Source organism: Phaethon lepturus, unplaced genomic scaffold (assembly GCF_000687285.1).
Source record: "Phaethon lepturus isolate BGI_N335 unplaced genomic scaffold, ASM68728v1 scaffold20543, whole genome shotgun sequence".
Taxonomy (NCBI): Eukaryota; Metazoa; Chordata; class Aves; order Phaethontiformes; family Phaethontidae; genus Phaethon; species Phaethon lepturus.
This window is the reverse complement of record NW_010531440.1, coordinates 1-17388: the sequence shown is the minus strand read 5'-3', so window position 1 is coordinate 17388 and position 17388 is coordinate 1. Positions and strand designations below refer to the sequence as shown.

At 38.9% G+C, this 17388-nt stretch overlaps 1 protein-coding gene across 1 annotated transcript in view; it reads right to left on the bottom strand.

The window, feature by feature from the left end:
* Positions 1–17385, bottom strand: part of MAPK14 (mitogen-activated protein kinase 14) — a gene marked incomplete at its 5' end in the record, with an annotated part of 23663 nt that extends 6278 nt beyond the window's left edge. Inside the window, 8 exons of the mRNA XM_010284571.1 lie at positions 3791–3862; positions 4903–5017; positions 5465–5512; positions 5975–6004; positions 6534–6645; positions 7001–7059; positions 10560–10689; positions 17363–17385. Coding sequence (XP_010282873.1) covers positions 3791–3862; positions 4903–5017; positions 5465–5512; positions 5975–6004; positions 6534–6645; positions 7001–7059; positions 10560–10689; positions 17363–17385 — 589 coding nt within the window. The remainder of the gene's footprint in view (positions 1–3790; positions 3863–4902; positions 5018–5464; positions 5513–5974; positions 6005–6533; positions 6646–7000; positions 7060–10559; positions 10690–17362) is intronic.
* Between the last annotated feature and the right edge of the window lie 3 nt (positions 17386–17388).

Sequence of the window (17388 nt, the reverse complement as noted above, 5' to 3'; positions counted from 1 at the left end):
CTTTCATTAAACTACAGGGCCTCCCCCGCCCAAGAAAAAAAAGCCATAAGCAATTAAAGACAGGAAAGACTTGGTAAATACAAAGCAAAAGAAAAGTAACACACATGTGCATGGAGAAGGAAAGCGCAGCATGCAAACCCCAAACGCCATCACCAAGGTATCCCCAACGACTGATGAGCCTCAGCAATTCTAAAATTCAGCAAACAACCTGCCGTCACCATCAGCAGCACGCATCGCAAGATTGTAAGAGCTTATCCAGGCCAAGCAAAGCTCAGAAGTTGTTTTAGCTGCCACCACAAGCAAGAATAAGATGTATCAAAAGAATATGTGATTTCAGGCTGGTTAGTTATCATGGAAGTCTTGTATTACTGAGTAAAAATTGTAATAAAAATACTCATCAGAGCTTAAAGGAAATACAGTCAACTTACACATACAGAAAAAGAAAATTGGCTAAACTAGTACAAAACATTCCAGATATTCTTATTTGTACTTTACATCACTTTATGCAAGTCAAATTGTCAAACAAAGCCAACTTTCCTACTTATTTGTATGAATCATTCACATTACAAGAGCTGTGAACAAATTAAGAATATACATGTTTAACAGAAACTGATCTTGGCATAAGACAGATACAACAATAACAACAAGAAAGCCTCTAGCTATGCCTCACATTAAAAGCCCAAAGGACTATGATTTTCATTACCTCAATTTTTTTGGCTCTGACTAGTCTTTCCCACAATCTTGCTCCCCTTCGCCACCTCCTGGCAAAGATGTTACCAATATTAGAAATCCATCTTTCATCCAAATATTTCCACCCGTAGATTACAATAAGAACAATTCAATTAGCTTACATTCAGTTTTAAGTCAAGGATATTGTAACAATCCTGCAGAGCTAAGCCCATATTGATCACAGTTTTGGTTTGTTATGTTGTTTGGGTTTTTTTAAGAGTATCTACAATTCTTGCCTTAAGTGAATGACAGCCATGTTCAGAATCTCTACAGGTAAGTTCTGAAGGACCTAAAAACTAAACTCAGCGTTAGTTTATCAGTGGCATAATCATCATAGACAGCACTGATAATACAAATGTATTACTTACCAGATTAAATTAACTGTACAGCTTGCCTGTACTGAAGCCCCTTAACAAGTAATATATGCATCTCCAGGTCATATAAAGAAATATCTGATGGACTGGAAATAACATCACACCATTTCTGCCAAATCCTTGGTGAAAGGGGCCAACATTTCAAAGCAAGAGAACCATCTGAAAAGGAGGATGATCATCCTGAGAAGGCATTACCTATTCTGTTTGCTATCTATTTCATTTTGGACATGTGAAGCTCTATAGTTGAGAAAATTAACGTCTTGATACCAAAAAGCAAGAATGTAAGTTTTCAGTTGTCAAACAGGAATGGTTTCCAGCTTCCTAAACGCACAGAATACATAGCCACATTGCCTCCAACTGCAAAGTGAATTCCCTAGAACTGCAGTGGATTTGGATATACTATATCCTTGCCTACTGGAAGCACAGTAAATACACCTTGAATTAAGCATGTTAATATTAATTGCAAAGTCAGTAAGTCAGCAGTTGTAAAGTGACACTGCAGGAGGAACACAGGCCTCAGCAAATCTGTGGGCACAAAAAAATTAAGAGCCCAGAAGTACCCAATAGGATCTACCTCTGGAAAATTTCTAAAACTTTCTGCAAAAATTATGCATATATAAAGATTTCAAAGAGCCTTCCAAGACACGAAGGAGCTAGAACCCACCGTTATCTTACTTCTGCTTGCTGTCTTTAGGTGTCAGCAAAACTGGAGGGAAAGCTGACAGCTTGGTGCCTTTCTAGATCCTCGGATGAGTGTTACACGCACAAACAAGATTCGTAACTGCAAACCCTGTTCCCCTTATAGTACATAACCTCATGATCAAACAGCATATATGTTACTTAAAATGGGGAACCATACACACAAACTGTAAGAACTATAGTACTACAAAATTTTATCTACAATGGGAAAGGATTGGGCCTTATTTTTCTTAAAATGTAACAAATTCAGAACGGAAAAGTCATTTAATTCAAAAGCATTACTACCATTTGCAAAAGAAATGGAGCATTTAAGGTAAAGAAACACAAGCATGTGCTAGGAGATATAAATCAGTAAAGTAACTTAATATGACAAAGCAAACAATTGAGATCCTAAAAGTAAACTTTATTTTGCATTGCGGATGTTATTGGCTATAATTCACAGCTAAGAACGCAGCTGGGGAAAAAACTTCGCAGGCTTGGAAGATAACTGTTTTGTTCAATTCATAAAGAAGACATTGTGAAGCATTTCTTACATATTGCAAATCCTATTAGCAAATATTTTACATGCAACTATCAAGATTTTTTTAAAATCTAAAGTATTACTAGGGTTAAATGGCAGCAACAGTTTAAAGACTTTTGCTTTGTTTGAATCAACAAGTCTCGCTTCTCATTTTTTCTTTACAGGAACAAACAAAATCTGCTCAAACTAAATTATATGTGCTAAATCAGCCAATTAGAAGTATGGTAACTTTCTTCTAGCTTCTGAGCCACTTTCATGTTAGTTCTGCTTCTGTCCCTGACAACAGAAAAATACAGCAGAGATAACTGAACAGTAAAGTATAGCAAGTTCCACAAATTTCGAGAGATATTATGAGACTGAGACAGGCAGAAAGAGAGAAAAAAGGGTAAAGTTGAAGCACATTGAAAAGGGAGATGAAACACTGTCAAAACTGGAATGACAGCTTTCCCCCTACCAAAGAGTTTTAGAATCTAGATGCTTTCCAGAAGTAATAGTACACAGAAGGCCAGCACTTCCAACGCTAGCTTTCTTTTAATCAAATGCTAACATACATGCATTAACAGATATAAACACTAATAAATTAATAAAAGTCATTAAAATAAAACTGTGGTTGAAAGAATAAACTTTGTTAAAAGGTGGGCAATGTAATTTTCTCTGACAAATAAAATCCGATTTCTAGGCTATGAAAAATCTTGCCAGTAGTAAACTACCCCTCTATGTTGCATGGCTGACCAGAAGTTGTAACTATAACAATTTGCATCAAGTCTCAGTTCTAATTTCCTGGGGAAAATCGTGACCAACTCTCACAAAGTGCACTCTCATGAATTTGCCAAAGAGTCCTACCCAGTCCACCTTTGGTGCAGCTAAATTTTGAAAAGATGTTATTCAAGCTTGATTTTTCACATCAATACAAGGATACAGTAAAAGACGGCTCAACCTGTTTACACTCAAGCATGGATGCAGAACCTAAATATTTCAGAGCAATTTGGAATGAGATCTTCAGCACTAAAGAATCTGCAAACCCACTGCTTTCACAGCACACCACTGGGATACAGAAGAGAGGCCAGAAGGGATGCTTCACATTTGCTGGAAACCTGAAGCGTGAGAGGATTCATAGCAGACAGCCTACTCCATGCAGTTACCTTCTACAAACTCAAAGAGCAATGAATTTAAATAAACTTAAACGAAAGTAAGTCCCAGAAACAAACGTGAGTAATTCTAGTGATGCTAATAAACAATAAAGAGGAACAGATTTGCCTTCTTGCACATTGTGATTGTTTCACGTGCAGCAAAATCAAGAACTCACCTCATCATACTGTGAGTAAAAGAAGCCATTAAATTTAAAAACAAGCAAACAAAAAACCCACCCCACAACCAAACAAACCCAGAACTTATTTTCTTGTGAAGTACGTGAAAGTGCAGATCTCTAACTTCAATTTCAGAAAAATATATTACTTTTAAAGGATACGGTCTGTACCAGGGAACAACGTTCTTCCAGTCAACAGTTCAGCCATAATGCATCCCACTGACCAAATATCAACTGAACAAAATAAAATAAACAAAACAACATAATGCAGAAAAATAGTCTCAACAGAATCACTCTATCCAACAAGTAGAAACAACTTTATCCTTAAATAGTCCTATGGCATTGGAACAATCCGAGACACACTGCAAGCTAACTGATGCTGTTCCATAACTACGTCATCTAAGACTTGTCCAAATAACAGAATACTAGATCAGGCAAATTTTCCTTCCAGAGCATAACATGCATTGAACGCCAACGAGCTGGGGAGGAATCTACACACTCAAAGAGGAAGAAACCTGTTCAAGACAGCTCTGAGGAATGAATTTGCATATGGCCTTAAATAAATTCTACCTCAACAACCACCAACTATTATACTACAGATACAAGGCAAGTAGATATACATGCAAGAAGAAAAGAGAAAAGAAGAAAAAGTAGTGAGGTATGAAATCAGAGTAGCACATTATTTTCTTTAATCTATATGCTCTCCTGTACAAGAACTATTCTCAGAATTTGCTTTTCTTCTCTGTGCCTTATCTGGAAGTACTGTAGGGAAGCACGGTGTGTTGCTGAGAAGATACTGGAAACTGTGAGGAAGATAGAACTGTGAAGAAGTGGCTAAGAAGAGAGGAAAGGAAGGGAGATTTTTATATACTTTTTAGCATTTCTTCACACTTCTCACACAAATTCCCAACATTTTTCAGCATATTCCCAGCAGCTTCCCCTCATCCAGATACATTCCATTCATTACTTTAAAAACCACTGTGCTAGGAAAAATAAGGGATAAGTGCTGACAACATTTTGCTGATTGCAACTTCAAGTTTAAAGTAGTCTTGTGAATACTACCACAATGATTCTTCACTTGCATTCGGTAGACTGTGGTTCAAATACTAATTCTGTGCCTTCCTTCTTTTCATCACCCTTACTGAAGCGTAATGACTGTGACTGCCAACTTATGCGATCAAATGGAAAGGAGCACATACAAATGACAACCACGTCTTTTATTTCCCCCCCACAATTCAGGAACTGAAAAGCCATGTGTTAGTTGAATGCATTACCTGTCTGGTTGTAATGCATCCAGTTCAGCATGATCTCAGGAGCCCTGTACCACCGGGTAGCCACATACCCGGTCATCTCATCATCTGTGTGTCGGGCCAGACCAAAATCCAGGATCTACAGAACAGAAAAGACATCTACCAACTACTGCAGCAGAACAACGCAAACTAGTTAGAGCAAATAATTCGGCAGCTATTGGATTGGGTAGAAGAGAGGTGGTGCAACTGCAAAAGCAGATTATGAAACTAAATTTCACAACCTGTTAAAAGACACTAGCCTAGAACAGCGTAAGACTCAATCAGAATCAAGAATTAAGCATTAATTTCTCTCTAAAAGAATTAAACGCAGACTAAAGCTGTTAACTCTTCACTTTCATGATGATACATTAAAAACACATGAACAGATACAGAGAAAAACCATCCTTACAGCTGGGAAGGACATTATTACTTTGGGCCACAGAAGTATTTCCATAAGGAATTATTTTGTCCCTTTAATTCCAAGGGACATCCACAAGGCATTCACCCAAATCACAGTCAAACCTATCAGACCTTGTGATTACGTTACCTTTAGCTCACAGTCTTCATTTACAGCTAGGTTACTAGGTTTTAAATCCTAAAAAATTAAACATCAGCATTAACAGTGGTATATATGTTGTTTCACAAGTCTAAAGTAGATAAAAATGTAAATACAGATAGAAAATAGATTCTAACTGGCCGTAAATATCAATGCTCCATACTCAGGAAAATTATTTTATCCTGGAGTCAGCTATCTCTTCTTTAGTCCTCAGAGGTGTCACATATAGGCAAAAACACATAAAGGCTTACTGCAACACCAGTGCTGTAGAGGTATATTTAACAAATAGAGAACCTATTGCACAAAGATACAAGCCAAACACAGGCAGGAACAGAAACTATGGATCTTGACAACCACTTCCCATGTTTAACCTTTTGACTGTTTAACTGAAAGAATTCTCAGAAAACTTCTTTTTCTATAGGTACTACATTGTAAGATTCTGCACTACATTTTTTAAAGACATTGGTCAGTACAGGAAGCAATCTTAGGATAAATACTCACCCTGTGTATTATGTCAGCTGAATGGATGTACTGTAAGGTAAGATGACAAATTTTATATAACAGTCCAAGTAGCCTCCTTCTCATTTCTTCATTAGACAACACTGCCCTACCCCATCCCACACAATTCAAACGCTACAGCTTGTCTGTGGAAGGAACCGAGTGCATGTCTATGGGTTTCAAGTAGGTAGGTGTTTCATTTTGCCTCTCCTTATGAACACCCAGGAGCACTGCTGCCACAAGTGGAACAAAAGTAAACAAAACTGAAGACATGGAAGATTCAGAGCAGCTTAGAGAGCAGCATACTTCATAATTTTCCAGACTCTGCCCATGGGAACATATAGACGTATCTTCTCAAATGATAACATAGCTTTACTGATACAGAGCTCCAAAGAGCTATGAAGGGAAGGAACAATAACAACAGGTTATCCTACGATAGGTTAGGAAAGCTACAGAAGCCCCAATATGAACTCATACGAATCTCTGAGGAGATGACGTTCATCAAGAACTTCCACCGCCCATCGATGAGCTATCAACATTCAGGTAGGACAGGTGCAAGTACCTTCAGTCCCCGAAGAATCTGGTATATGAGGAACTGCACATGGTCATCTGTGAGTTTCTGGCATTTCACAATGTTGTTCAGATCTGCTCCCATAAGGTGTGTCACCAAGTACCTATGAACAAAGGAAACGCATAGGCTATGAAGCAATCCCTTCAACGGGATTAGGATAAAATTTCCCTACGAAGCATCAGTCCCAAAGCGTGTTGCTGAATGAAATATAGTTCAGACACTAAATAACATAGCAGATTAGGACACTGACTCCTACAGCGCTGGTCAATAAAACAGAAGTGAACAACTTTGATGAATGCAATAGTTTAGAATATCCCAGTATCTCTTGTGTTAGAATCCAGAATTGTTTGAGAATGATGGCAGACAAATTAAGGTGATAAGTATTTCTGTAACAATCTGGGAGGTGCAATGAAGATAAAAAAAGATGTTCTGTTGCAGTCTTCAGAGAAGTTACCTACACATCATTGAATTCTTCTAGTGACTTGGCAGGGGTGAACACATCCAATAAACCAATCACCTAGAAAGGAAACGGTAAAATGAAAAAGCTGTGAAATACATTCATAGTATAATATCATACAGTTACTAAGACCCTTTGTGGAACAGAAACTACTCATTCCAGTAGATGTTTCATTTCCAACTACATGAGTCATTCAGATGTAGACAAATTCAGAAACAAACGTTCAATTCTTGTGTAAAAAAACAAAAATTAAGGTTAAAAATATACAGCTGTCTCTTCAGACCAGCCATCCACTTAAAGCATCAAATGGGAGCCATAACAAAAGGCAGGTGTAAACACTGGTTTAGAATACCTTATTTCACATGCCAACTAAAGCTTGTTCAGGAAATAAATGGATGAGAACAACAACAACAAAAAAACCCCAGACAAAACTGTGTGCTTCCTGCTCAATTCTTAGTTATACTGTTGACTACATACTAAAATCAGAATTGAGAGACTATTATTTGTTTCACTTGTACTGAGTAATGGCTAGAAAAATTCAAGGATCTGTAACACAAGCAATGAATAATAATGACTACACTAGAAAGTAAGTCAGGGAAACAGTGCAACACTGTGAGGACCCAATTTTCACAAACAGCTGACAGCTTCACACTGTCATTTGTATTTTCTGCCTGAAGAGCAGCTACTCCACCTTTCATTTTACAGCTAAACTGTTCTATCAGTACAGAGTAAAAGGACATGCATGTGTTACTTTGCGGAAAAGAACTACACCTTATTATCCCATAATTATCTTCTAGGTCATTTACAGAATTTTTAAAAGAAAAGCATGCATCTGGTCAATGAAGTTTATTCTATTTTTCACCAAAATTCGCTTTTTAACCTTATTTTCCTTCTCTTGAAAGCAAGTAGTATTTTATTTTACGAATACAGGAGATAGAGACACAGGTTCTCTTCATCCACCTCCAAAAAACTCCTCTTTCCTTTTCAAGTCAGCGTCTCACTTGTCTCAGATACCAAAGCATCACACACATTTCAGCAACTTCAGTAAAGGTTCAAGCGTGCATATGAAACCAGGAGTTGGATTCCTGTGTCCCCCTTCGCACCATCCTTTTTATCCCATTGTTTACACTCCTCAAGGATGTCACTCAATTGAGTTACCTTTAAGCAGAGAATTATCAAGACAAAATCTTTGGGAAACCTAGACTACGTTTTTGGAAAAGAGAGCAAGCGGGTAGGAAATAAAAGCTTGTCTAATCTGTATCATATATTATAGATTACATTTTATTGAGGAAACTGAAGAGAAAGAATGCTTTCCTGCCTCTCTTGATATACATTGCCGCAACTCCATTTCTAGACAGACATCATCTTCAAACTCTACCATTCAGATCCATCTTGTATAATAACTCTCATGCTTACAGCTTCTTTCTCCAGTGGACCCTTCCATATCAGTTTTACAGAAAAATTCAACGTTATCCATCCACTTTAGTATGGAAAGACAAAAACTCACTTTGCTATCTAGACTTCAGGGTTTTTTTTTCATTTATCACTTCCATCTTGCTGCACCGTAAAGCACAGTATCAAACTACCCATATCTTTCATCGAGTTTCACAAATACTTAAATACAGTTATTCTGCAGTGCATCACTGACTCACTTCGTAAGAAGTGTGAACACCAACAGATTCAGAATCCAACTCTTAACCTCTTGCTTTCCCCTTCCAACATTTTAGGATGTCACAGAGCTTATGAATTGTTTCATATGACAACAAACCCATTTGCTCTTCCATCTGCTCAGCATTGTGTTTTATGCAAGCTAACAAGGCCTCCTAGGACTTAAAAATACAATGCAGACACACTCAAGTGCTCTGCAGGTCCATTTATTTACTCAAGATCATCATGAACCAGACTAGATAAGAGATATAGAAAACCATCCTATGCTCAAGCCCCTTCAACCACCATACCTATCAGATTTGTGTGTTCTGTGCCACGTAAAACCAGGTGTTTTACTTCCAAACTGAGATCTGAATAGTAAGACACTAGCACTAATTAAGCCTGCCTGAACTGGCTCTGAACATCTCTGCATCTGCAGGATTTTTAAACCACAACCTAGATAAACTTCCCACAGATAGATGACGCTATGATGAACTGATAATAAATATTTCTATATATAAACAACTTAACTTCCTTCTACCCCTTACTGTTAAAGCTACATAGGCTCTTTGCAATACTAATCCAAAAATATTAATGAATGCCAGACACAGAACTGTTGTAGCACCAGTCAGTCACATTTTCATTGCTTAGTCTTGTTAGCTTAGACAAAATGGATTGATACGCTGATTTTATTTCATTTTTGTTAACAGATGTTCAAAGCTTTCCTGTCTGGAGAATATCTCAGCTATGCGAAAAGGTCCAGAAAAAACTTGAAGGGATGGATATTAAGCAGGATCAAATGCTACCTCTACTGTTGAGACAATGGTATCATACAGAGACACTGAGGAAGAATTGTTGACAATAGTACATACATGCACCAGAAGTTCCAATTACGTTAGCCACACTAAAAACGCCAGAAGATTTACGGGATACCAGCTGCTGACTGCGGTGGTTAGAAGCCACAACGCACAACCACCACTGCCACAACAAAAGAAGTTCTGAACGGACCATCCAGGGAGAACCTTCCAATGAAATCAGGCTTGTTTGGCTTTTTGCGCTAGATAAAGGTCATAGGTTTGCTCAGCTCACTTCCAACACAGTATTTCCCTTCTGCTAAGTCCAAGTTTTCTTGGACAAAAGAAATCAAGGGCCTTCCTTTCCTCTCGACATTCTGACAGCTCTATAGAGGGCACGTTATGAGACTTTTTGCTCCAAACACCATGCAATTTAAGTACGTTGGTGTGTTAACGCTACACACAGAGAACTGGTCAACCAACCGTTTTCTATACCAAATGGAGGTTATATCAAAAAATAGTTCAACATAACATTTGTCACATCCTATTTTGTTTCGCTGTTGATGATTTAAGTGGATGGCTTGTATGAAAAGCCATCTGATTTCCACACTCTCACCACCCCCTTTTTTCCTCCCTATTTTACCAACAGGAACCTAGCGAACATCTACTCCACACCCTTCTGACACAGGCAAGCCAAAACAAACAAATATGAAAAACCCTCCAGAAAACACCAAAAACAAACTTTGAGATTTTGGGTTTTGTTTTTAAATAAATTCTTAACATAGCTACAGCAAGCAAGCAGGAGAATGTAAGTGACATCACCCGTGTCCTAAATCCTTAAGACAGCATGAACCTGCTCAGCAGTAATTTCCAGATTATTCTAGGATGTATTAAGACTTTTTAATACAAAATTAATTCTGTGGTTTTTGGTTTGTTTGGTTTGGTTATTTTTTTTTTAATGTAAATGCTTTTCTACAACGATAATCCCTTGGACTACTGCAAGCTTTGTATTTGTGTTAGAAAAACCCATGCAACCAGTTTCTTAAATACAGTCATGCTGGATGCTCACTGGATAGTCCAACTTTAGACCAACCCTTCATACCGTCCCCTTCCACTTACATTTTCATGTTTCATGTGCTTAAGTAGCCGTAGCTCTCGGTAGGTCCTTTTGGCATGGATGATAGACTGAAATGGTCGGGACAGCTTCTTTACAGCCACACGCAACCCAGTTTTTGTGTCAAATGCAGAACTACAATAAAAAGTAATCAAATTATCAAAATGAGTTATTTATAAACACCTTCAAATGCACATTTCGCAACTCCAGATAGTGACTATCTGGACATTGAGTCACAGGCAACCCCATTTCTCCATTTCTGCAGTGAAAATGATCTCTAGGCATTCTGGTCCACAACCCGCACCCCCAGCCAAAATCCCCACATATTTACACAACTGGTAGTTTCTACAGAAAATGTTTACATCAAGATAAGTCTTGTTCACACAGTAAGGGGAAATTTCATAGAAAAAAAAAAAGTGTTTATGATTTTTCTGTCTAAAACCAGTTGTACTCTTAAATATGGCAATAAAATTATGGAAGAGCTATGTTAAATTTATGATACACTGCATAAAATCTTCCAGAGCTTAAAGCTTATAGGTGAGGAACTAAAGAAATGTAGGTATTTAGCTGTGAACTAAATTACTCCTCTTTCTTCTCCTCTTTGATGTTCTTATCTAAAACAGCTCTGGTTTGTCAAAAAGGAAGGAGGAAAAGAAAGAGAGGATGTGAAATCAAGGTTACACTTAATTCAAGACAACAAACAAGGGGAAAGTATGGAATGGAGAAAGTCAGAGAGGCACAATATTTGTTTATTTTCCTGCTGCATTTTGATTCAGGGCAAACTCCTGATTCCATTTAAAAGTGAGTATGCACTAGTTCTTGATAAACATCAAGTGAAAAGGAAAGCTGTATATTTATAAATGTGAAGTGTGAAGCAGCTTAACTAAGAGAAAGTTCAAAACCAATCACAAAAGCAGTCTTAGAACAAAACCACAATTGAATGCACAACCCCGGCCAAAGAAGCTATCTGAAAAAATGTCATTTATTTTTAAAGCAACTAACTGGAATTAACTTGCAAAAAGACTCATCTCAAAGTTCTTCAGTTTCCAAGGAACTTGCTACATGAGGTTTATGAGAAATAGAAAACAAAATACAGGCTTGTTTCTACGAACAGCAATCCTTCTCCTGGGTCCTGCAAGGGAACGGAAAAACCCATGATGGGAGAGGAGCATCTCCTTCTCTATAAAGGGGCCACCTGCACATGCACAGCGGAAAGAGCTCTCTGGAAAAGATATGAAGATACAGCTAGACAGAAGATCACAGAAGCACCGAACTGTCATAGCTATTACTCAAGCTACACTGTACTGTCTCAAAGAATGCCCATGATCAACCACTTCCACACCTGAGTTATCCTTTACACCTCAGCACGGGCAGACAAAAGCCACCATTAAGCATTCATTTTTTCATCTGGATTTCGAATGATCCTCAGCAAGTCTTCTTGATCACTAGACTACCAATATTTAAGCTGCAACACTTCATGAAACACAGAATTCAATTATTTTTAAGCTTCACGTTCACCATTTTGCAATATACAAACATACCTAATTCAGGCTGTAATTATATGACAATATTTTAATGATACTCAAGGTGTTTTCTAGGACTTAAAGCAAAAATAAGATTAGTCATCATAATTCAACACATGCTGTTGTGAATTAGTCATGACTCTTTACCAGCTTTCAAACATTTCAGGTACAAAAGGCAGCACATACCAGTATCTCTTTCATCCTGAAAAGAAGGGGATCTCCTGCACATTAACCACCTTGACAGCTACGCAGTCAGATTTCTCTCTTGGATTCAACAAGAGTCTCTTTAGAGAAGATTTCAGAGCCACCAGACATAACATAAGCTATTTCAGAGTCCAAAGGAAATTCAATCTCACCTTCTTTTTAATGACATTTTTGGGGTCGTATCAAGTCATCGTCCTGCTGTAGCAAGACGTACAACCTCCAAGGAGAATTACAACCAGCAGAACTGAGAAACTGTTTAAGTAGCACAAAGACATTGTGCACAAGCCCAGGAAAGAAAATTCTGTATTACTGCACGTTCCCAATCTAGAGTTGCTCTTGACGTCAGAAGAATTCTAAGTTTGGTCATATTTGAGGCCTAAAGACTATCTCCCTACAGATAAAGGCATGCCGAGTAATTTTCTGCCAATATAGATAACTGCCTAATGGTTTTCACAAGTACAGAACACAGAGCTGCAGAACAGCTGTCATGCTGGAGAAGGTTTTCAGGAACACTAAGCTGGCTTTCATCACAGACTTAAAACAGCTGCATTACACTGATCATATTTCAGCTAAAAAAGCCCAACTGGGAAAAAAATCATGACCCACAGTTTTAAATCCCTTTTAAAACAAGATCAGCACAAATTCAGAGTTTATCACAGTTTCCACGTTTTTTAACCTCTTACATAGTATCGTACTATGGCACACGAACTGCATCCACCTCAGCCTAAGTGAGCTAAAGCCACAATTCTGAGCTAACCCGAATTGAGTATAGAATATAAGAGCTAGAATAAAACAATTACACTAGAGAAGCTAGCCACTGATTCAACTTGTATCTTCTTAGAAGTAACGTGTGAAGTAGTCTGAGGAACTGAAGTACACACAAAATTACTTGAGTGCAATACATTAGATAATCAGAATGTTAATTTTTGTGCAAAGACTATTTTGCTCAATAGTATACTGCTCATCGCTTGTGGCTATGCAAATACTCACACTAACTCAACCTCTTTAGTGGTACCTTTGGAGATAATTTATGTATCCCTAGAAACAAAACACAGTTTTTAGTACCTGACAGCTTAGCATTAACACCAGTCACTTTGAGTTCAGTCTATACGTGCATTTCAATCGGTTACCCTCCCAACACACTGTAAAAAGTTGTAAATCTTACTTCTCCTCTGCTACGTTGGCTTCTGCTTCTAAGAAAGTTGCAATAAAAATCGCCCTATAGGGGAGACAGATGTGCTCACACTACTTTAATTTCTTAATATACAAATACCCATCAAGTTCAAACTACTTCCCTTGGCTTTCACAGCGCTGCTCAGGGCTTTTCTGTGCATGTCCATCTCGACACCCCTTCGTCACATGTGTTCTGTTAATCCTACCTGTACAGCTGCTTCATCCCACTCAGTTTTATAGTTCTTTTCATATCACTCCTCACCTATCTACCACATCTTGCTGGAGAAGCAGGCACCTCTCCCTCCAAGCGCATACAAACTTTGGAGGCACTTGCACGCTTTGCTACAGGATCAGCAAGCCTAAAGACGTAAAATAAAATAAATCCACAGAGGAACTGTCACGACAAAGGTGATATTTAGGCTTGTTACTTCATTTCCTCTGGAGTCTAATGTTTTAGAATTTCTTAAATCCACAGTATTTTTCTGCTAATTTAAGAAGAGCGGAGTTACCTCAGTATCTTTGTAATACCCAGGAAATTCACAGTCAGTGTTGGTAAAACTGTGGGTTGAAATGGGAAGAAACTACAGGTTTTGGAAGGGCTATATAACCTGACAGTCTGCAAAAAAACCACCACCCTAAAAAATTCTTTTGCAATATTCTCAGGAAGAATTAAGTCTTGGCTGTTCAATTCCTTTACAAATTAAATAAAGCAATACAGATAGCCTGCAAAGCAATTCAACCAAAACCCTCCTTTTACAAAGGTATCAACACAACACCACAAAGAACTGCTGCAAAAATACAGCAGCGAAGTAAACTCCTAAGAGCATACTGAGTCCACCTTCATAGCATTTTAGAAACTGATGGCCGAGATCACCGAAACATCTGCTTGCTTAGCTTAGAGCCGGCTGCACTAACGCTGCTTGCCGAGACTTCCCTCCAGCAGCCACAAGAACTGAAGTGATCCTCCAGCTAAACCGAGTCACCATCTAAACCGAGCCCATCTCCGTTCAGCAACTTCTCACTGCAAGATGCTGCACTGCCTGGGCCCCCTCTCCTTACATGAAATGCTACAAGACTTCAGGAACCCACATGTGTTTTAGTGTAGAGCTCACTGCAAAACCCTTTTCGTGCAAAAAACTATGTTGTATGAATATACAAAACGGTTGCAGGAATAAGTGAAGCAGCATTTCACACAACAGATGTCACAGCAATTGTTACATGACTTAGTTATGAACAATGTCAGGATACATATGGATGTTTCTGGAAGTTTTGGTACTGAATCCCTACTTGCATCTCCACATACTTTCAGTTTTTAAAAACCGATCCTGAAAAATACCCAAGTTGGCTGTCTGAACGTCCTCCCTCCAACACTGCACACAATACTTCTGAAAACACTGGAATATTCGCTCCGAGTTTAAGCACGTACCTTGAGTGCCTTAAGCTGCCTGCAGAAAATGCCTCTCTCTCTCCATCCACTGACTACAAAATAAAGTCAGGTTCTTATACTAGGGTGTTCCGAGTCATAGTCGCATTAGACATTTAAAGCAGCCTACAGCAGACAGCTCCATAGCCTAAAATGATTCATCTGCTGGCTTAATTCTTTCTTTTTTATTATTCTCCCACACACACACACTTCCTAGAAATTCCTCATTTTTAAATACCTCATCTTGACAACTAAATAAACAACAGAGCATTTTATTACATTCTCATATAATAATGCAGTAGACCTACATGGAAGTACATTTAACCATTCAGTTTAAGGGCAGTTAAAACCCTGCAATTTACTATCCCAACACAGAGGTACGCCAAACACAAAAGTCTCAAATCAAACTAGGTAACTTTTTACAGGGGAGAAAAACCTCTAAAGGGACCGAGAGCGGAACAAGTCATTGCAGGAATATCCTAAATACTATGCATCACCACCTGCAGCTTAATAAAATTACATATATATGCAAGGTTTTTTGTTTGCAGTTTGTTTCTTTTAATTCTGACATACCTTCTGTATCACCAGCCTTTCTGAACTATATCTTCTCTGAAACATATTTTTAGAAGAACATACAGAAAGCCATTAACATGGACTGCAAAGAGACTCATGTGCCACATTGTCTGAAATTGCTTCCAATACAGAATTGTCTCATCTGGTCTGAACACAGTTGCACAATCTTTGAAAGTTTTAACACAGCAAAACAGGAAATTCATGATGCAAACTCTTTAGTTCTCTGTCGTGAAAACAAACTTTGGAAGTATCATACACACAATGGAAGTTGTGGGGAGGGGGAAAGCAAGAGGAATGGGCTAGATGGTGTAGGGCCAACCTCAAAAATACAACAGACGAGCCATTGAGCAAATTAATTAATTACCTTCGGGGAGTTATGTAAGTCTGTGGCACTTACGGGGGTATTTCTTGGCTATAGCAGTGAGGCCCTTCTTTCACCAGAACTAAACCCTTCTATTTTACAAAAACCTCAGCAAGTACACTGGTTAATCTTGCTACTAGAATTGACCACCCTTTGTCTTTTATGAAATATAAGCATTTGCACACTTGAGGCACAGCAGTTTTAAGAAATGCACGTTATTTAAGCTGAACTTACAATAATTTTTTTAACAGTAGGTTAAGAACAGCCAAAAACTTTACTCCTTTAAAACTGCATCACATGCAAAACAGCTCCTTTTCTTTACTGGTAGAGTTCAATATGCATCCCTCCTCAAGATACAACAAAAGTGATATTCACAATATAACTTTGCGCATTATGTTAATGAAAAAGTATGCATGCCTGCTCAACTACAGCAGCAGAGCAGATGTGCAATCCTTATGTATCCATATTTTAAAATTCTGATCACACTATGACAGAGCCAAAGAACAGAGAATAAAAACCAGAATGCTCGTGTGGAAGACATTTATTTCTTAATAAAAGGACACGGTAATCTGTGAACACTTTTATACAGCTCTACTATACGACTGCTGAAGTCTGTCAAACCAATTCAAATAGAACCTTGTATTTAAGATTAAATAATGTACACAGCCCAGTTAATTTATGTTTAATGATCCAACATACTTCAGCAGAGAAACTACAAATTAAGGGAGTGTTGTATTTTGCACGTGTAACCTGTCATATGCCTCGTTCCTATTAGGTTAAGCATTAAAAACTAAACTCTTATCTTCAAGCTCTTCGTTATTTCTGCAGGTCTCATACCAGGACTTTACTCTCCCAGCGCATACTACAGTAATTCCGACATTCTACAGCAATATTCCTATGTTGATCGACCACTGCCAAGAAAACACCGATACTTGTAAACCCACTATTACAAAACCAGCCCCCATAGCCTTCCCTCTACCCTCCCTGCCTATCAACAGATTCCCAGTTAAAAATATAATTGCCTCCAATATAACCTATCCTTCAGGTCCAGAAGGAAACTGGGACAAGGGCTGCCAGGCCCTCGGCTCTGCAAAGCCAGCTCCGGGGGACTTGCCAGCCTCCATCCCTCTCCACCCCCCACCTACTGACTGCAAGGAGGCACGGTGAAGTATGTCCATATGAGATCATTCGGGGGGGGCTGGGACGTGATTATCTTCCCCTGCAAAAATGTTTTAGTGCCACCTGCCATGTGGTGCAATCCCCGACGCATTCCAAAGACAAGGCTGCGGCTTCCCGGCGCTACCGCTCTCACACCGGGAGGAAAAGCGTTTCGTGCAAGAGACTGGTAAAAAGCTGGGGGGAGAGGAACCCCCGGAGGACAAGCAAGCCCCGCTGTCCTCGCTCTGCTTCCCGCGGTGCCCGCCCTGCGCGCATCCCGCCATGGGTCCCTACAAGCCGGGGCAGGTTTCCAGGCAGAGAGCCCGGGCAGGGGCCGAGGGAACGGACAGACGAACACACACACACCCCCACACACACCCGCCCAGCACTCACCAGACGGAGCCGTAGGCCCCGGAGCC